Source organism: Zalophus californianus, chromosome 14 (assembly GCF_009762305.2).
Source record: "Zalophus californianus isolate mZalCal1 chromosome 14, mZalCal1.pri.v2, whole genome shotgun sequence".
NCBI classification, from domain to species: Eukaryota; Metazoa; Chordata; class Mammalia; order Carnivora; family Otariidae; genus Zalophus; species Zalophus californianus.
Window position 1 is genome coordinate 14434505 of NC_045608.1, and position 21483 is coordinate 14455987.

The window sequence follows — 21483 nt, forward strand, 5'->3', positions numbered from 1 at the left end:
AAAGAAAGAAAATGATCATGGGCGCCTGGGTGGCTCAGTTGGTTAAAGTGACTGCCTTTGGCTCAGGTCATGATCCCAGGGTGCCAGGATCGAGTCCCACATCAGGCTCCCGGCTCAGCGGGGAGCCTGCTTCTCCCTCTGACCCTCTCCCCTCTCGTGCTGTTTCTCTCTCTCTCTCTCTCAAATAAATAAAGAAAGAAAATGATCAGATGATAGAACTAAACTGAGCTCTGTGCCCAAGGACGGGCCGATGCAGAGGTTGGAGGTGGCAACAGGTCCTCCGTGTGGCTGGGGGAAGGGAGGCCATTTCAGGTTTCCTTTTCCAAGTGAGGGGTGAAGTCAGGGGGGAGATCAGAAGCATGAGGCACCCCCATGCTCAGAATCCATTGGGGGAGTGGGTCACTTCGCAAAGTACTAGTTGGACGGCAACTCCAGAGATAATGGGCTGTGGTCCCCACCCTCAGAGAACCCACAGTCTGGTGGGGACAGACCAGAAAAGTCGGCACACAGGACACTGCGTGATGAAAGTGCGCCCTTTGGGTTAGACTGGCATGGGTTTGAGAACAGGCAGGCTCTACCATGTCCTAGCTGTGTGACCCTAGGCAAGTCACTTAACCTCTCTGGGCATGCCCATCCTCCGTGCCCTTTATTCCTTCCTCTAGGCACATAGTATTGTAAGGCATCGATAGATGGTAACTCCATGTACAGGCTGTATTGCTATGCAAATAGTAATTCACCCTCACCATCGAGTTTGCCACGGACAATGCCCCTCCTCTCCCCCAGGACCTCTTTGCTTACTTACTCCCCTCCCTCTTTCCACCAGCTTGAGATCTCTTCTGGTTTCGACCATGTGTGCATTTGTTTGAGCTGACACTCACCTCTCGCCTGGTCTTTTATAGCAAGTGTTACCAAGCTGTTTCTGTAAAAAGTCAGAGAGTGAATATTTTAGGTTTTCTGGGCTATATACTCTGTCATATTGCTCAGTGCTTGCTATCGTGGTGTGAAAACAGCCATAGACAATATGTAAACAAATGAGTGTGGCGGTGTTCCAATAAAGCTTTATTTACAAAAGCAGACAGAGCGTAGGATTTGGCTGTGGGCTGTTTGCCCACCTCCGTCTTAGACAGAATCGCCTCTCCTTATCTGCTCCTCATCTCTACCCCATGAGCCCGTCATTGACATAGAGACAGAAACTGTCTTCTGCTCACTTCTCTCTCCCAGGGCAAATCTAAAAATGCTTCAACCTTCCGCTCCAAGGGCACAGTTCCCATGATTAAATTATGACAGTTCTTTTGTTTGTTAATTCATTTGACGATACTTTTGCTACCATGATGAGTACTTCATAGAAAACTAAAGAAGCACTGTGTTTGTGTGGCGGGTGTGGTCTGTGGAGCTCAAGTCCTGGCCACTGCTAGTGGGTGGCCATCTGACCCTGGATCACTAGGTTCCCCTCCCTGTACCTTTTTTCTATCATCTGAAAACTGAAAATATAAGAGTCCCTATCTCCTTGGGAAGTTCTTTTTTTTTTTTAATATTTATTTATTTATTTTAGAGAGACAGAGCACACACGTGCATGCAAGCAGGGAGAGATGCAGAGGGAGAGGGAGAGAATCCCAAGCAGACTCCCTGCTAAGCATGGAGCCCGACGCCAGGCTCGATCTCATGACCCTGAGATCACGACCCCGAGATCACCACCCGAGCCGAAACCAAGAGTAGGACGCCCAACTGACTGAGCCACCCATGTGCCCCTCTCCTGGGGAAGTTCTGAAGCATAAGTGAAGTTTTCCTTAAAATCAGCATAGGATAACACCTGATACATAATATGCTTTTAATCATTTATTGTTATTATTTTTGTTGTTACTAAGAGATGGTGCCTGTGACAGTTAGGAATTTATAATCTGACTTGGGAGGTTTGTATATGAAAACAACTGCAAGATAAATGCCAAGATGAGAGCAGGGGCAATCAAGGCAGGCTTCCTGGCAGTGGCAGTATTTACATTGTGTCTTGAGGTATCAGGAGTTGCTAAGCCGTGGGAAGGTTTACTTCAACACATTTTGTCAGGAGGTTTTCTCTTTTGAATAGATGCAAAGAGGGGGTTTAATAGGGTGGCTCAGTTGGTTAAGCATCTGCCTTTGGCTCAGGTCATGATCCTGGAGTCCTGGGATCAAGTCCCACATTGGGCTCCCTGCTCAGTGGGGAGTCTGTTTCTCTGCCCCTCCCCTGGCTCATGCCCTTTCTCTCTCTCTCTCTCTCTCACTCTCAAATAAATAAATAAAATCTTTAAAAAAAAAGGGGTTTAATAAGTAAATGAAACCATCAAAGTCTGCAGGGTCTGAGCATCGAGCCCCACCAGGCACCAATAGCTGGGAGGAACGTATGGTAAGTGAGACAGAACAAGGTAAACAAACCGGATTCAAGGAGGAGTTTTTTCCTTCATTTTTTTTTCTTTGAAGTTACACAGCCACTTGTTTCTTGCCAAAAAAGATAGAAAATTCAGACAAGCAAAAGAGAAATAATAATCACCCCTCATCTAAGACAACTGTGCTAAATATCCAAGTGTATCTCCTTCTACAATTGTTTTCTATGTATCCATTTTGAACATTTTTTTAAGATTTTATTTATTTATTTGTCAGAGAGAGAGAGAGAGAGAGAGCACAAGCAGGGGCAACAGCAGAGGGAGAGAGAGAAGCGGGCTCCCTGATGCGGGGCTCGATCCCAGGACCCCAGGATCATGACCTGAGCCGAAGGCAGACACTTAACTGACCGAGCCACCCAGGCGTCCCTCTATGTATCCATTTTGAAAAAACTAAGTAACCTGCAAATTTGGTCAAAACAGTGCCTTTTCGGGGCGCCTGGGTGGCTCAGTCGGTTAAGGATCTGACTCGCGGTTTCAGCTCAGGTCGTGATCTCAGGGTGCTGGGATCCAGAAATGTGGGCTCTCAGCAGGGAGTCTGCATGAGGACTCTCTCTCTCTCTGCCCCTCCCCCTGCTCGCTGTCTTGCACTCTCTCTCTCTCTCTCAAAATAAATAAAATCTTAAAAAAACAAAACAAAAACAAACAAACAACAACAACAAAAGTGCCTTTTCTTCCCCTTTCCCCAAATAGTAGCTTGGTTACTTGTCATATAAGAGTCTAAGTCGGTATTCAGGAAAATACTTAAACAACACAAAAGGCTACCTGAGTGCAAAGCATGACTATAATGAACTGGAACCATCTCCTTGTTTCCAGTAATGCTATGTCAGAGTACTGGGACATTTGGGGGGGGGGGGGAGTGGAGGCGGTGGGGGGTGGGTGGGCAGATTTGGTTCCAAACAATACCACCACCTGAGAACACTTCTCTCCACCTCCCACTTCTCTCCACTCCCTGCTTCCTCCCACACATTTACTGAACTTTTCACATATAATCACATACCCAAGGATCAGATACCCACTCTCTCCCAGAACCACTGCTAAGAATGGGGCAGAAATACTCACCGAGGGAGACTAACCCTTGCTGGGAGAAGAGGGAGTCTCCCAGGGCTCCAAAGAGGCTCCGGGAAGTTCTGACCTTCCCAGCCACACCGGCCTCAGGGCAGTGTCCCAGCTCTGCAGCTCTGGGATCCAACCTGGAGGGGCAATGTGGCCCCCTCACCAGCATCCCCAAACACCCCACAGTAGAAAGGGCTCAGGGGCTGAGCAGCAGGAACAGGTGCTGCAGTTCCAACTCCAGCTCTGCGACAAGTCGGAGTGGCCTTCTGCTGGTGGCCTGTTTTCCCACCTGTGAAATGGGCGCCTATCCTGGTCTGCTCACCACTCATACGTCCGTGAGATTCAAATAAGATCATCTGCATGCAGGGGCTTCTTAAAACTGAACGTGTTCTGCGAATGTGCAATGTGGTTGTCATTTAGTATTTACATATATGCTCTAAATAATGTCTTTTTCTCTCATTTCTGGTTTCAGCTGCTCCACCCCTGCGAGCCCCCCAGAGGGCTGCACACTCCAGTGGAGCAAACGGAAATACATGGACACCACCCCCCCTCCCCCCACCCAGGGTTAAGGAGCAAGCCATCCCCACCCATAACCCGGGTTCCAACCTTGGCTCTGACACACTGCTCTGTGACCCTGGCCAAGGAGGCTACCTCTCTGGGCCTCGGTTTTCTTACCAGTAAACAGAAAAAATAAGCATATAAACCTCATGAGGCTGTTGAAAGGATTAAATGAGCCAGTGCTGCCTGTCAATTACCTGGCACATTGCTTCTCTCAGTAAGAACCCAACCAGTATCTGCTCTTACTATTATCATGGGCCACCATCATTCATGTAATGACTCAGTGACTGCTTGTGACTCGACAGTTCTGAGCCAGGCTCTGGAACAGGGCTGGCACAGTAGTTCTCAAAGTGTGAAGAGAACTTTTGTGAGGGGCATTGTGAGGGGCTGAGATGCACATGGGATGCTCCAGGAAGGTGGCATCTGAGCCGAGACCAAAATGACAAGGAACTAGCCACAGACAACATTCCAGGCAGAAAGGATGACCTGTGCAAAGGCCCTGAGGCAGGCTTTTCAAGGAAAAACAATTAGGTCAGGGTAGCTGGTGGGATAAGCTGATGAAGACATCTGGAGATGAACCAACTGGGAGCCTGGGGGAAGGAGCTGGGGTCTGATTCTCAGATGTAACAGTCAGTTTGGGTCTGATTCAGTTCATCTGGTTTAGTGGACACAGAACCCACAATCCTCAAACAGTACAGCCCCCGCAGACTACACAGTTCAAGTTCAGTCTCAGTTCTGTGCCCAATTCTTCTGCTCTGTTACCTCCCAGGTGCAAGGAATACAGAGAGGGAGGACCGTGGCTCAGATCAGAGAAGACAGTTGGGAGCCAGGTTCTCTTTGTTCTCACCGGGGGGTTCCTACAAAAGCCAGAGCTAACCGCGTGAAGTGGCAGGGGGGCTCCAGAGAGGGGCCAAAGGTGCCGTGCAAGAAAGTAAAAGTAGCAGCTATATCGGGAAGGGCAGATGAAGCCCTGGATGAGGTTTCTCAGCTGGGGTTCTGCTTCCCTGGCTGTAAGACAAAGGCCAGGGGCAGGACAGGCAGGGGACTGACTTAAAAAAAAATTAATAAAGATAATCATAGCCAGCCATGTATTAGGCATGCAATTTGCCAGACATCAGGCTAAGTGTTTATTTATATTAACTCACTTATTTTCTGGCAATAGCGCCATAAGGAAGATGCCACCAGCATCCCCATTTTACAGATGAGAAAAGTAAGGTGGAATAATTAAATAAACAGGGAAAATTGAGGCCAAGTCCAGGGGAAGCAGGACTAAGGCATAAAGAAGGAAGCAGGGAGATTGACCAATGGATTGAAACTTACCCCAACCCAGCTCCATTCATCCTTGACTTATGAGTTGAACGAAATCCAATCAAGACAATTCCCTTCTTAAAACCCCTCCAACAGCCTCCTAGTCTGCTTCAAAGAAACCCAAGCTTCTTGCCATGGCTCTAAGGCTCCTGAGGAGCTGGTCCCTGCCTGTCTCCCCTCCCCTGTACCTTCCATCCTGCTGCCCCTGCTCCCTGCACTGCACTAGTATATTGTCAACTTCGCTAGATGCTGGCACCCACGTTTCCAGAAACCCCTTCTCCGTAGGGTCCCAGGTTAGAGTTGGCCAAAGCTGTATAAAATTGGGCAAGTACAGGAAGGAGGGGTTACGACGCTCTGGGACGTGGGTTAGGGACGACAGGGAACAGATGTAGAGGTGCTGGTCTAGTTTATCCTTCATCATTCCCGCTCCATGGCCAACTCTTCATCCTGAAAGTGGGCCCTGGTGACCAACAGTGACCTCAAATCCAACACCAGACACTTCCCTGCAAACTCACAGAGACAACAGCTCCAAAGAACCAATAACCTTCCATAGGCATCTACTCCAGGCCCTCTTCTTGGTGCCCCGGCAACAGATGAGCATGCTGACTTCCAGAGGATTCCAACAACCCAGGCTGGCTTCCCCACATCAGGACGGGTTAGAGATCTTCCTCTGAATCTTCAGTCTCCCCTTAGGAGCTTCTACTTCCCCAGTTCTTCCTACAGTTGTCTAAGATCTGTACTCCTATGGTAAATTCATTTTCCCGTTAGACTCGCAGTGGCTCTACTTTCCAACTGACCCTCACTGATACAGTTACCAGCAGAAGGAACACTGTACCTGTTCCAGAACTAGCTTCTAAGATACCTGACAGCTTCCCCTTCCTCCCTTAGAATGTTTATTCCTGCTATAAGAAACCCAAGCCATACGGAAAGGCAATATGTGGGTGCCCCAGCAGACAGCCTGAACTGAACTGCCACTCAACAGCCAGTACCAACTGCCATCCATGTACGTGCGCCACCCTGAACGTTCCAGCCCAGTCAAGCCATAAGGCATGGAACCAAAGAACGACCCCGCTGGGCCCAGGCAACCCAGAGAATCCTGAGCAATAACAGAGCAGCTGTTGTTTTAAGCCACTAAGTTTTGGAGTCAGTTGTTACACACAGCAAAGACTCACCGGAGCACACGCCATGGTTCAGCCATGAGAGCCTTCTTTCTGCTCCTTAAAAATGCTTTGGCGATTTGCATAACCCATTTGCTCTTCTCAAAATGTGCTTTCCCCTCTCTTTTCAAGTCTGGTAAACCTTGTCATTCAAGGCTTAGTTTAAATGTCACCTTCTCAGAGAGGCCCACTGTGATGGTCTGCTCAATGGGTTGACGTGGCTAAGCCTGAGCCCCCAGGTACTCAATCCAACATTAATCTGGGGGTTGCTGCACAGGTATTTTATGGATGTGATTAAAGTCCATAATCAGCTGACTTTAAGTCAGGAAGATTATCCTCAATAATTTGGATGGGCCTGATTCAAACCTTCAAAAGGCATAAAGAGCAGAACAAAGACAGACGGCCACTTCCAGTCCAGCCCCTCCTTTCCGATGGCCTGTCCCACCTGCCCCAACAATCGCATAAGGTGATCCCTTGCACTAATGTCTTAATATATTTATCCTCCTGGTTCTGCTTCACTGGTAAGCTCTGACTGACACCCCCACTGCGACCACCCCATCAAAGCGAGGAACTGGTCACCCTCATGCCCCCTATTTTAATTCTCCGCATAAAACCAATCACCATTTTTCAATATTCTAGAGCAGCACCATCTGATAGAACCTTCTGCAGTGATGGGAATGTCCCCGAACTCTGCTTCTCCCATAGGGTAGCCACTGGCCACACGCAGCTACGGATCACTAGAAAGGTGGCTGGTGAGATGGAAGAAGTGAATTTTTTATTTTGTTTCATTTTAATGGATATAACTTTCACTCATCACGTGAATCTAGTGGCGGCTCTTTTGGACAGCGTGGGTCTGGAATATAAGGTCCATGGGAGCTGGAAGCTGGTCCAGCTCTCACTATGTCCCTAGTCCCCCACGGTGACTGACACAGGAAGTTAGACTGGTATTCATCGAGTGAATGAATGGGCCATTTGTAAGGTTGCATTAAGCTTCTATCACTCGCATCGAGAGACCCAACGTGGCACTCCATGTGCGTAAGGGGTTCCTGAGAACCCACAGCTCAGGGCTGGAGAGTGTACAGTGAGGGAAAGAGAGGATGTCGGCTCTGGAACACACCAGACCCTGTGGGCTTTGGGAGGGGCTGCTCTCCCTCTGCCCAGCCATCCCAAAGTTAGAAGCGACTGGAACAATAGGGCAATCAAGACCGCTCTTACTCTTTGTTCTAGTCAAAGGAAGGCTGCAGTGAAGGCAGGGTTCTAGTGGGCTTCATTCAAGGCCCACACTGGGAAGGAGCAAGAGAGCGTCTGAGGCTGTCCTATTTCGGGGCCATTCTGCATCCTGTTTTTTCTCCTGGCTGCCAGTCTTTCCCCACTGCACACGCAGGGGGAGGAGCTACAGGGGGCCTGGCGAAGCAAGCTCCCGAGAGGCTGCTGGGGTCTGGGGCTACCTGCCTGCCGATGGCACCCTGGCCTCCTCTCTCCCTCAGATGAGAGATAGGAGCAGAACAATGTTCATCTTTAGCCCAGAAGGCTGGCCTAGAGCCTGCAGAGCTCTGATAAGGATCAAATACGTGCTGGTTGCTACCTTTTTCAAGGGCCTCCTGACTGCCTGTATATCGCACCGATAATTAATGTCAAGCTCAATGATAAGCACTAGAAAAATCTTGGGAAGGTAGTTTTATGAGTAGAAATTCGAAGACATTTTACATACACACACACACACACACACACACACACACACACACACACACACACACGCCCCACACATCCCTTCCCCCTCAAGCACAAAGCATATCACCACCAGCTTCATACAGCAAAAGGGGCCGCTTTTTCTGCCCACGGGCCCTGTCCCTGGGGCTACTTAAATAAACTTAACTAAATTGCAACCTACAGCATCTCGAGAATTCTTTCTTGACCGCGCTCCACAGGCGCATAACACCTGCCCGTCCCCGAGCCTCCTCCTGCACTTCCTGGCCAACTCGCTCTGCGCCACCCCCCTTCTCTGCAGCCAGAATGCTTGAGTGGAAACTGGACAGCGATCCATGCATCTTCTGCTCCACACCCCGTGACACCAGCTCCGGGCCATGGTCCACCCTGGAGGCCGGCCCTCCTCAGCACCCGCAGTCACACCGGTCTGTCTGTGCCAGCGCACTGTACTCTGCCTCCTGCCACAGGGCACTTCTGCATGCCCCCACCACCCCCCAGGCCATAGGAGAGCTCCCCCTCCTGCTCTGGGTCTCAGCTCCACCCGGAAGCCCCGAGAAAGTCCGCAAGCCCTGGAATCTAGCACAGTGCCTGATACATACTGATGCATGATAAATAAGTGACAAATAAGTGCTGAAGAAAGGAAGGAAGGAGAAAAGCAAGGTCTTCATATTCTGAGACCTGGGTTTTTCCTTGGGAAAGAGAAGATGCAAACGACTGCCCATTATTGGTCTGAAAACAGTCAAAAGCCCAAGAAGAGTAGGGACAAAGAAGAAATGGAAGAGAAGGAAGGACACAGCGTCTGCACTCTGATCTCTGAGCCTTGTCCCCTCCCGGCTCTTCTCTGATAAGCAGCTGTGATCCAGAGCGGAAGTACAAGGAGGGAGCCTGTGGTTTTCAGGCCTGAGGGTTCCAGTCTGGGGCTGGATAGAAGGGGAGGGGAGAGCAAATGGCAGGAACACACTCGTCCAGCAACAAATTCATTTCACCCTAGGACCTCAGCTCTCTACTGACCGTGATGGAGAAAACGGGGCTGGGAGCCATGGAAAAATTGCTTGGACTTTAATGTTCTTGGCCGGGGGGGAACGTGAGCCATCTCTAGAGAACAATCAAGTCAAACGGGAGCCGGGGGAATAGGTTCTAAAGAAGCAGCAGTGCTGAGGGAGACAGTGGCTCAGAGAGAAGGGAAATCAGAAACAAAGAATGAGAAGCGTAATTAGAAAACTGAAGGCCAGGGGCCCTTTGGAGAAAAAAAGAGAGGATGGCAAGGAGGTAGAAGGAAGAGAGTTGGGGGCAGAGAAAGGCTAGAGGACCCTGGTGATGGTGATAATTGGTGGTAATGGTGGTGGTGATGGTGTGGATGGCGGTGGTGGTTGTGGTGATGGTGGTGATGGTGATGGTGTGGATGGTGGTGGTGGTGGTGGTGATGGTGATGGTGTGGATGGTGGTTGTGGTTGTGGTGATGGTGGTGATGATGATGGTGATGGTATGGGTGGTGGTGGTGGTTGTGGTGATGGTGATGATGATGATGGTGATGGTATGGATGGTGGTGGTGGTGGTGGTGATGGTGGTGATGGTGATGACATGATGGTGGTGATGGGTAGTGATGGTGGTAGAACTTCAGTGGAGAAGGTGGTGATGGTGGGTGCAGGACAGGGGGTGGGGATGGTGCTAATGATGATGATGACAATAATGGTAACAATAAGACTCATCAGGTACCTAATCCAAGCCAGGCCTGGTGCTTTTCCTGTACCATCTCATGTAATCCAACAACCAATGGTAGAAATGATCATCACCTTCATCCCACTACTTTGGAAACTAAGCTCAGAATCGTGAGATGTCATACTGAAAATCACGTAGCTGATAGGTGGCAGACCCACAGTTTGGCAGAACCAGAGTTTGTCCAGATTCCATACCATTAGCAAACAGTGAAGGCCTGAGAAGGGGAAAGCAGAAAGGGAAACTGGAGAGGACGGAAGCCTGCCCTGACTGTGCTATTTACTAGGACAGCCTGCACCCCCATTCCTGGAGGGCACTGCCAACCCCCTGAGACTTCTCTACTTTTCTTTTTCTTCCCCCCACTGCACTTATTCTAACATACTTTGCGATGCACTTGCTTATTATGATTATAACGCCGTCATCTGTCTCCCCCACCCCCACTAGAATGGAAAGCCCTGAGGACAGACCTCTAAGCGTGCATTTACAGAGCTCAGAACAGTACCTGACAAAATGCAGGCATTTGACAAATTTTGTTGAATGAATGAATGTTTTTTGGTTTCAGGCCACATCTGATATGACAAGAAAAGGTTAAGATATCATGGATTTGGGGTCCCCCGAACTTGTTGAAAGGACAATTGAGGATTCTTTGGTTTCAGGCTAAGCCTGATCTAACAAGCTCTGAAAAAGGAAGAAGGGTTCCTTTTTTTCGTAACTTGGGCGCTTCTTGGACACCGGGAGGCAAAGGTATCCCCAAAACCCAAGCAGAAAACTAAGATTAGAGTCACACGTCTAAAATAAAGCTGCCCTGATCTTCTAAGAGAGAGACAGAGAGGCAGAGAATACACACTCCGCCAGGCATAAAGCTTACTTGTCTCCATCTGCTTCCATGAGTTTCTCAATACAACTTGTACTCCTTCAGTCATTTAACAAACATGCGTTGAGTCACCAGTACACACCAGAATTTAAAATATCTGACTTCATCGCTATAAAAGACGCCAGCCCTCCAGCTGAGAACTGGGGCTACCAGGGTGAATAAATATGGGATGACGCTTAAGGACAAGAGTCTCGTGGGAAAGACACTACTTTGTTCCCTAGTTTGGGATAATGTTTTTGGTTAAAGTGAAGGGCAGGAAATGATGGAATCATCCAGCTCCCAAGATAGTTAGAATCTTCTAGGAACCAATGATCATATTTGAGGGAAGACGATGTAAAAGGACGGGTCCAGGATGGCTCACTGCTTCCTCCTGGTGGAGATCAGTAGCAAGCACATCAAACAGCTTCCTGAGTCTTCCCTCAACAGGGGCACCTGGAGCCAGGAGCTAGGTTTGTAACTGCACCTGCCCTACGGGAGGTCACAGTCAGATGAGGGAGGGAGGCCAGGAAACTGACAACCGCTGTAAGACACAGTCAGTTGGTGACAGACTCATTCATTCATTCGTTTGCTCATTCATTCATTCATCTATTCATTCAACAAAGTGCAGAGGCTTTGAGGCAGGAGTTGGGCTTGAGGATAAGCAGGGATTCACTGGGAAAACAAAGAGAAAGGGAATTCTAGGCAGTGGTGCCAGGAGCAAGATGTGAAATCCATGCCTGATCCAGAAAACTATGTAACTAATAGACTTATCCAATAGTAAGGCTCAAGGGGGAAATGTGAAGAGTTCCGGCTCCAAATAGAAGCCAAATTCTGAGGTTTCTTTGCAACCCATGAAAAAGGCCATGTACTTTAAGCCACTGGTGATTTGCATGGGCTACATGTGTAAAAAGGTGTATTAATTCAGAAATATTGGGGTGCCTGGGTGGCTCAGTTGGTTGAACGTCTGCTGTTGGCTAGGGTCGTGATCCCAGGGTCATGGGATGAAGCCCCACATTGGGCTCGCTGCTCAGCAGGGAGTCTGCTCCTCCCTCTTCCTCTGCTGCTCCCCCTGCTTGTGTGCATACGTGCTCTCTCTCTCTCTCTCTCTCTCTGTCAAATAAATAAATAATCTTTAAAAAAAACTCTTTTAATTCAGAAATATTTTCTAAGTCCCTACAGTGTACCAGATATTGATATCAGGCTGGGAATAAAATGGTGAGCAAAAAGAGGTCCGATCCCTGCCCTTTTGCAGCTTACAGTCTGGTGAAGGGATAGGTATCCACTTAAAAAAAAAAAAATCACTCCCCCAAAAAAGGTCAAAATTTAAATTAAAATGTGACAAGCAGCCCTGCTGCACATAGGAAGAGCAGAAGTAAAGTATGACACCAAGGAAGTTCAGAGCTGGGTGTGTAGACAAGACGGAGTTAGGGGTCTCCAGAAAAACAAAGGTGAGATACAGCTTCCTTAACATCAGCAAAGTCATGTGAGGACCCCGGCTGTTTTATGATCGATGCCTGGCCGGCGTTATTTGCACAAGCATGTTTCTCGAAGAACTTCCCGGGATGCATTAAAATTGCAGAAAAAAATAGACCTCGGCATTCAGTGATTTTCAGGGAACAAGAAAGTGTAAAACACAAACAGCCACTACCAAGCCGGGACATAGTCTGACCACAGCAGAGACAATAAATCGGTGGTAAAACTCCCAGTGCTTTTTCAGAAGTCAAGATTGACCTAATGCCCACTCTTGTGTCATTTTTGCAGTATTTAAACCCCTCTGAGTGCACAAACACAGGGCTAACTGGAGTCAGAGTGCTGACGATGCAACCCAGGCTGGCCCGTGATTTCAACCAACTAGGACCTGGACTCCTGTCACCTTAGGATGACTTTGGTCCCAATTCTAGACTGAACCATCCTTTGCCAAAGTCCTGCGTGAATACGCACACACCTGCAGCTTAAAACTCCCCCAATTTTGTTGTTGGGAGAGGCTCTGCTTGCAAAACTATCTCCCTGCCTCTTTCCTTGTAACCAGTAATACAAAGTTTGTCGCTTCCAACACCTCCTTGGGTTGTGCAATGTAATGCACCCCACATGGCGCTGAGTTGAGCTGCTCCCCATGCTGACTTCAGCACCAAGAGCCGTAGGATTTGGACAAATGTGCAGCACTTGGCCACCGTTGCCAAGGTCCCAGTGGCCATAAGACTGGTATCGGAGGCAGGACACTGTAGACGGGATCTGAGCTGCCTGGGAAGGGTTGGTAGAGGCAGGAGGATGAAGGGGAGAGGAATTTGCTACCCCAAAATATGTCCCTTTGGCATAAGGGTTATTTTAGGCTGATTATTTTGAAGAAACAGCAGACAGAGGGGAAGCTCTGAAACCCAAGTAGAAGTTGCACTTTTGTAAAAGACATTGACATTGATAAGGGAAACCTCCATGTATAAGGGTGTCTCCAACTCCTATCAGAAGGGTGACTCTAAATCTCTAGAAACTTCTATCAGTGGAGAAGGCAGAGACTTCTGTACAACCACCTTCCCCTTGTTAATCCTGCTTTTCCTGGTCACCTCCCGTAACTGCCTCTCCTCCCCCCACCCGGCCCCGCCTAACCCTCTCTTTTGTCTTTAGCTAGAGAAGTGATTTAGGGTGATGCCTTGGGCCACTCTGAGGAGTTACTCAGTTTCCCCAAGGCTTTTCCACATACACAGAAGGTATCCATGTTAGTAAACCTCTGTTTTCTCCTATTCATCTTTTATTACAGGGGCCAACTCAGCCAAAGATCCAGAAGGATAGAGAGAAAAAAATTTTCCCCCACCAGGATAAAAGAGATCACTGTCTTTCAAACCATGGCTCACACACCCTGTAAGTGAGGTGTGACATGAAAGTGATGGGTCATTACCAGCATTGGGTAAGTGATACAGAATGAAACAGAAAACAATGCAAAATACCATGTATAGTAAGAATGAGTTTGACGGTACTTCTCTATTTCACAAGAATCATTTCAGGTGTGTGTGTGCGCGTGTACAGAGCTGCAATGTAAATCCAACTCAATTCTGTGCATCTTGATCAAAAGTGAAAACCACCAGATTAGAGGCCCTCTCAAGGTCTCGCCTAGCCCAGGATGTCACCAAGGACGAGTGCTCAGCCTGCGGGGGGTTGACAGAAACACCTGTCTCCGGCAGAGCAGGAGGCCAGCTCTACTTATAAGAACTTCACCAAACTCTGACGGGAAGATGTGAACTCGGAAACGCAATTAAGCACCCAAACTTCCACGTTCACTCTCATGTATCATGGGGGGCAGGAGTGGAGGAGCAGGGAGAGGAGTAAATGGATACAAACTTTCTGGAAAGCTAGCTGGTAATGTTCACCAGACTATCTGGAGGCATTTTTGTCTGTCACGACCGGAATTGGGAGGAAAGAGGATGATACTGGTATCAGTCTCATAACTGAGGCCAGGGATGCTGCCAAATAGCCTTCAATAAGAGGACAGCCTCTGACTCGGGGTTCATTTTGATGATGACCGTAGCTTTGATAAGGATGTGCTAGCAAGAAAGAATGCAAAAGGGCATGCACCGGGGGGCAGGAGGGGGGGAATCCGGGCCAATGACCTGTTTCAAATATGTTCTCTTTCATTCCCTGCTGTATCCCAGCCCTGTTGGCACATAGTAGTCAGGAAATAACTTGTTGAATGTTCCATGTTGAATCCAGCAAAGGCTTCTGTGGCTAAGCAACTGCCTGACGGTTCCAGACTGAGGTCCTACAGTGACACCTAGTGGCGGAAACTGAAACAACCACGCAGAGAGACCAGATTTAGCGGGCGTTTGCAGAGCTGATCCCTTCCGACTACAAAGGCCCCAGAATTTGCGGGGAAATCATGAGGCTAGTGAGAAGCAGGCAGCCTCAAGAGGACGATATGTGATGTCCTGCTAATAAAGGCAAACAAGGGTTTGAGCAATTAATGGGAAAGATCAAAGAAAGATGATGTGAAAAAAGAAAAAAACAAGCCCGGGGTGCCTGGGTTGCTCAGTCCGTTAAGAAGCGTCTGACTCTTGATTTCAGCTCAGGTCTTGATCTCAGGGTGGTGAGTTCAAGCCCCACATTAAGGCCTCCAAAAAAAAAAAAAAAAATTCCCAAAATGGAGTCATTCACCCCCACAAGATAGCAAACCCAGACTTAATTAGTTTTAACCTCTCAGGAAACCCTCTCTTTTGTTTTGCTAATAAATCTTGCCCTACCCTCCTGCCTATAAAAACCTTCTCTTGTGCAACTTCTCTACTTGCTAGAAGGGATCCTGCCCGATTCATAACTGATCTCCAATTCATCTGGTTGAATTTTGTTTTTTTAACAATTTGGACCCCAAGCTGATAAAACAAGTCACAGAGGTTATTTAATTAGGTGGGGGGGGGGGGGGTTCAAAATGTGCATGGATAATCCTAATTCTGTTGTTTAAAAAGAGGATGCACATACCCATTTGTCTGGAAGGATTACACCAAAACTTTTTACCAAAATGACAATGGTAGGTTCCCTAGAGGGCAGAGCTTGGGATAGTTTTCTTTTTATCTATTTTTTGTTTCATTTTACACTGAATATCTATTGTTTATGTAAAAAAAAAAAAAAAAGAAGTTAGATGGATGTGGACCCAAAATGCAAAGGCAGTTAAGAATGTCTAAGGTACAAAGACCCTGATCACCTATGCACACCCTGGATTTCCATATCTGGCCCTTATTATCCAGAACCAAATACACTACAACCTCAGCACTCCCTTGAGTATGAGCTTGCAAGAACTGCCCTCACCCCTTCTGGCTTCCGAATCCCCTCTTTTCTCTGCTCGTGGGTGATATTTACCATCCAAAACTGACTGTCTCATCCTGGCCTGCAGCACAGGCACGGAAATCGGGGGGAACCGAAGCCGATGTGTTGGGGACGAGTCTCCATCCCCCGGGGCCTGCTCACCTGACATGTGGACATTCCGGAGGCAGGACAGGGAGGCATTGAGACGGGCGCACTCCTCCCGGTTGGCTCCGTATTTCTCCACGGTCTCACACACCTGCTCATCTGTCATCTCCAAGAGGTCCTCCAGACTCAGCTGGCCGGGGGTGATTTCCTAGAGGAGGGAAGAAAGGATGGTAAACACACCTCAGGTGCCCGGAGGGAAGGTGAGCGGGCTGAGCCTCCACACTGCCATCTAGCGGTACCTAGGGGAAACAGGCCTGGGTTTGAATCTCAGCTTTGCCACTCATTACCTCAGGCAAGTCACTTACCCTCTCTGAGCCTCACTTTATGCACCTGTACAATGGAGGTCTTAAGTGCGCATACTTTGTAAGGTAGCCCCTATCGTTAGCACACAGACAGTGGTCTGTAGATGGTGGTAGTTAATTATCTGTCCCCCCACCCCCGCCGTACCTTCTGAACTCCTTATGGGCGGGCTCCACTTTCCTCGTCTTTGGATGGCCCTCTGTGCCTCCTGCTCGGCTTGGCTTGTCCCCAGTACAGGGTGAACTAAGAGCAGAGCAAACTGGATAGCCCAAGTCTCCTGATGGCTGTCCTCCCTGGCCACACCTTCTAGGGTCTAGATTGGGGGGTTAGGACCCAAAGTGGTGGTAAGCTGGAATCCTGTGGGTAGCTCAGCGCTGGAAATGAAACTGGATTTGTGTCTGAGCCCCATAGGGCACGGCTTTGCATTCTAAGACAAAGTAGTAAGGCTGGAGTATAGCATGGGGTGGGGACAGAACATTTCTGGAAAGATGGGCTGAGAACAGAAAAGGTAGGATTGCCAGCTATAACTGTCCCTTCACCACTACCAGTAACCACCCCCCCTTCCCCAAAATGATATGTCCCCGGACACCATAATAGAGATACACCTTGAAATTTGTCATACTTTGATATTTATGCATCTTTATGCATTTATGCATATTTATGCATATCCATATGTGTATATAAAATGGAGAGCCTTCATTTATAGCAGCTAATGGTATCCAATGTTTTTACATATATTATTTAAATAACTAAAAATGGAGATTCTAGGACAATATTGTAGGATACTTCTGCCCTCTTGTGGCCATATCTGCGTATTACAACAAAATCAGACACCTTCCCCTGCTCCCCCCCACCACTCCCCAATATAGACATGTAACTGGCAGCCAGAAGGAGGAAAACTTCTTTCCCCGTCTCAAAACAGATGCAGAGCAAAAGCCATGAAGCCAAACCAGTGCCTTTCCAACTCACTAGGGCAGGGCGCGGGAGAAAACAATACTTGAGTCATTTAGGGCTTTTCTCAAATAGGGACACATGGCTCGTAAAGCCCACTTTAAGAAAAGTGCTGGTCCAGGATCTGAAGGTACAAAAAAAATCACATTTAGAGGGACTCATTCACAACCCAAAAGAATTCTCCTCTTTGCTGCAGGATTCACTTGTGCATTTTAATCCTACCATTTACTCCCCAAATACTAAATCTCCACTGAAATTTGGGGTCACAAAAAAAAAAATCACAAAAGTAATAAAGACATAAAAAATGGACAAAGCCTAAAGAAACCCAGACTAACAGAGCAGATGCACTTCCGTTCAATAAAGTGATAATAAGCGAAAATGAAACGGATGGCGCTCTGTTTTAAGGGCTTTTCTTGGGTTTTCTTTAAATGTCACAAAGACCACATATAGTAGTACTTTCATCGTCGTCATCATTGGTCTGTAATTAGGACGCTAAAATTCAGAGAGGTTAGACCACCTGCACAGGGATGCACAGCAAGTAAGTTTGAACCCAGGCTGTCACTTCGGAGCCTTCGCCATACTGCTGGTTCCCCCTCAGAAAGGGGACCTCTGGTGGACGCATGCGGGAGCTGCAGGCAGAGAGCTGGAACCCCAGCTTCTCCCCATCCCCTGGTTGGTGGACCCAGGATTCTAACAGCCTAAGGTAAAAGCCAGAGCTGGGGCACCTGCAGGCCAGGTAAATGAACAAAACTGCCAACTAGCAGGAGCCTGCATGATCCAAAGGGGCAGCAGAAATCAGGTCATTGCCACCAGATGGAGATTCAGTGCCTTGTGTTCAGCCATTCGGCTTTTTCAAGAGAAGCCAGAGATCGGGGGGGGCGGGGGAGGTATGCAAACTCTTTATGCATTTAAATATTGGCTCAAAAAAATTTTTTTTGCGAATACCGTATCACACAAACAAAAGTTGTCTGTGCATCAGATAAAAGGAACAGCTTGGAGGCCACCAGATTTCAGCCCCTGGCTAAGATTTTGTCTCTGTATTCACCCCGCTTGATAAATCAATGGCCCCAAAAGCCTCTAAAAAGTGGATTGGCCCTTGCAAATAAAATGTCTGTAGTCATACGTGACCTTTCATTTTAAGGATATTCACGTGAAAATTCCATCCTGGGAAGGAAATAAAGGAACATAGAATCATACACCATCAAATGAGCATGCGTGAGGTGGGGGCAGGGGCAGGGATGGAGGAATGTGTGGGTCCTTCATCTAGCTCAGCATCTGGTGGCTTCAGGCGAGCTCACATAGAGGCCAAGGTCTGGAAAAGACAAAAGGTGGAAGACAATCTTCCGGGCCTCTTCAAGCAAGAAGAAGGGTGCACCATGAGAAATGGCACTTGGTCCTGCAGGCAAGGGGGACACCCCCTTGTCTACCTAGCTCAGCGAGTCCCCAGCAACAGACAAAGGAGGAGAAATCACAGTGCTTCCCAGAGTCACAGGACTGCTCCAGAGTCCTTCTGAGCTGCATTCTCCTGCCAGCCCCATCCACTCACTAGCAGGGGAAGGCGCTTCATCTCTGAGCCTCAGATTCTTGCTCTGCACAATGGGGATAATTGTCCCCACCTCAAAAGACCATTGTGAGGGTCTGAACAGCCTCAACAGTTGAGATCCTGGGTGTAAAGCCCTTAGGACAACTCCTGGCCGCAAATATTCAGTGACCGGTTTTATTAGGAAGGACTGGACACCGGAAAGAGTGGGGACCTGGGATCCAAGAGGGTAGGAAAATCTCACTATCCTTGAGATTTTAAGGATGTGGTCCATACCTGTTACTTCCAAAGCTTTCAACGATAATAACAAGGTGACATCTGCTGAATGCTATTAGGTGCCCAAATATGAGCGGAACATTTTAGGCGGAACATCTCATTATATCATTCTAGCTACTTCAGAAGAGGAGACAATCATTACCCCCATTTAACAGATGAGAAAACTAATGCCCTCAGTCGGTGGTGTCCAATGTGGTGGCCACTGGCCACATTAATTAACATTAAAGACAATTAAAAATTCAGTTCATCAGTCACATGCACTAATCACAATTCAAGCGCCCAAGAGCTCCCTGGGGCTGGCGGCCACTGCATCAGACAGCACAGATATAAAATATTTCCATCATTGCAGAAAGTTCTGCTGGACAGCCCCGGATAAAAGGTAACGTGACTTGGCCAAGGTGACTGAGCTAATGAGTGGCAGAGCTGAAAGAGGATCCAACTGAGCATAGAACCATATTCTTAACAACCCACTTGGACAGCATCAGAGATCCTCTGCGCCTTCCCCCAACACATATTTATTGGGGGCCTACTATGTGCCGGGCACAGGCAAAAACCCACTGTGCAGGGGGCTGGCTTCTGGCCAGTAAGGGGCAGGGGCAGGGGCCAGGGGCCATCTCCGGTCACCTCCAAGACTTCCTTGCGCACATCGACGATCCGGAACCAGTGCCGGAGCTGGGGGAAGCCGTCCAGCTCCGCGTTGCGCTCCTGAAGGGCCACCTTCTTTTTGCAGGACAGCTGACGGCTGAAGTATTTCACCAGCTTGCTCTGCGGAGACACAGATGAGGACAGAGGGCGGGTCTCAGAGGCACGGCCAAGGGAGGATAAGCAAGAATCTCCCCACGGCCCCCTCCCCGCCCAAAACCCATCCAATGCCTATGTTAAAGGCTGGTTTAACTGCAGGGAGGAGAGGCACGCAGGAGTGTCACTTCATTGGGGGGCCTTTGGGCTGCAATCATGTACATTTCCACTGCATAGATCCTTGGACCCAAAGACTCCACTTCTAGGAACTCACCTAGAGACGCCGTCCTGGGCAAGAGGACTATAAAAGAATATTTCTTACAGATTGGCAAAAGATTGAAAACACCCTGAGGGTCCATCAGCAGGAGACTCATAAATGCAGGTACACAAGGGAACTCTATGCAGCTATAAAATGAGGAAGCGCGCTAGGTACTCATACAGAACAATCTCCAAGATACATTGTTACATAAAAATACTCTCCCATGCATGTGGGCAATGTCTACATTTATGTATCTTTGTAAATGCAGACACTCTGGGAAGATTTCTAAGAACCTAGGGAAGGGAAGGTGGGGGAGGAAGAGGGGTAGAAGAAACATTTTTTGTTTGGTTTTGTTTTGATGTTTAATTAAGGCAGAGTCAACATACAATATTATATTAGTGTCAAGTGCACAACCTAGTGATTCAACAATTATATACATTATGCCGTGCTCACTACCAGAAGGAGATAAGCATAGTGACATTTGTCACCGTACAAAGTTATTACAACGGTATTGACTATATTCCCAATGCTGTACTTTTCAGGGGAGGAAGAGGTGCAAACTTCCAGTTATAGAATAAATAAGTCACAGAGATGAAAAGTACAGCAGAGAAACATTTCATTGAAATCCTTTTGTACTACAAGAATCTTAATTCACATGCAAATATTCACAAATTCACGAATACTTGTAGAATGAGATGGACATGAACTCATGCTATGGAGAGATGCCACGACACAAGAAAGGAAAACTAGTTAATGTAAAAACTAACATTTGACACACATCTGTCACTTACAATGTATTTCTAAGGACAGTGCTCCTGGAGGGTTTTATCCTAAAGAAATAATTAAGAATATTCACAAAGCTCTGCTCTAAATTGAAAAGAGCCACGAAAAATTGGAAATAATCCAACTCTTCAACAATAGAGGATGATATAAGTACAATATAGCTCTATGATAGCATATTATTAAAAATAATGTATAAAATATGTATAATATTTATAATGTACAAATCATGCATTAAAAACTTATAAAACCATATGTGTAGAGATGCACAGAAAAAAGCCTTGGGAGGGTATATAACAAAATATGAGCAGTAGTTATCTCTGATAGTAAGATTATAGGTAGGTAAGATTACTCAGATTAACAATTATAATTAAGGTTATTAATACTTAATAAATATTAAGATTATTGATGGAGATTTTTTCTATTTGCTTCTCTACAGCAAAACTAGAAAATATGAGGTATATGTATTACCTGCTTATTAATGGAAAAAATGTTTAGATGGGCTTGGCAAAATTTCTTTAACACCGATACTATCCAGTGTCACCAAGAATGAGAGAAACCATTGAGAATGCCACTGGAAGGCAATTTGATTTTTGTCTCAAAGTTTTAATAGTCTCACTTCTAGGAATCTACCCTACAGAAATACTTATATACGTGTGTACATGGGGATAAAGGCTGGCTCGTTACTGCAGCACAATAATTTTAAAGACTTGAAAAGGTAGATTGATACATATTGACTTGGGAAAATCTCCAAGATTTCCATTTTCAGTGAAAAAGCAATCTGCAAAGGCAGCGTATACTATGATTACATTTATATTTTTAAAACTCTATGTGTGTTGGGGCGCCTGGCTGGCTCAGTCCGATGAGCACATGGCTCTTGATCTCAGGGTTGTGGGTTTGAGCCCCACGCTGGGTGTAGAGAT

The 21483-nt window shown here is 47.4% G+C and overlaps 1 protein-coding gene across 3 annotated transcripts in view; it reads right to left on the reverse strand.

The window, feature by feature from the left end:
* KSR2 (kinase suppressor of ras 2) overlaps positions 1 to 21483 on the reverse strand; it is a 411509-nt gene that overhangs the window by 311303 nt on the left and 78723 nt on the right. For all 3 annotated transcript variants that reach the window (XM_027576790.2, XM_027576788.2, XM_027576789.2), the window contains exons 2-3: positions 19408 to 19548; positions 15714 to 15864 (exon numbers count right to left, since the gene is read on the reverse strand). In XM_027576790.2, coding sequence (XP_027432591.2) covers positions 15714 to 15864; positions 19408 to 19548 — 292 coding nt within the window. The remainder of the gene's footprint in view (positions 1 to 15713; positions 15865 to 19407; positions 19549 to 21483) is intronic.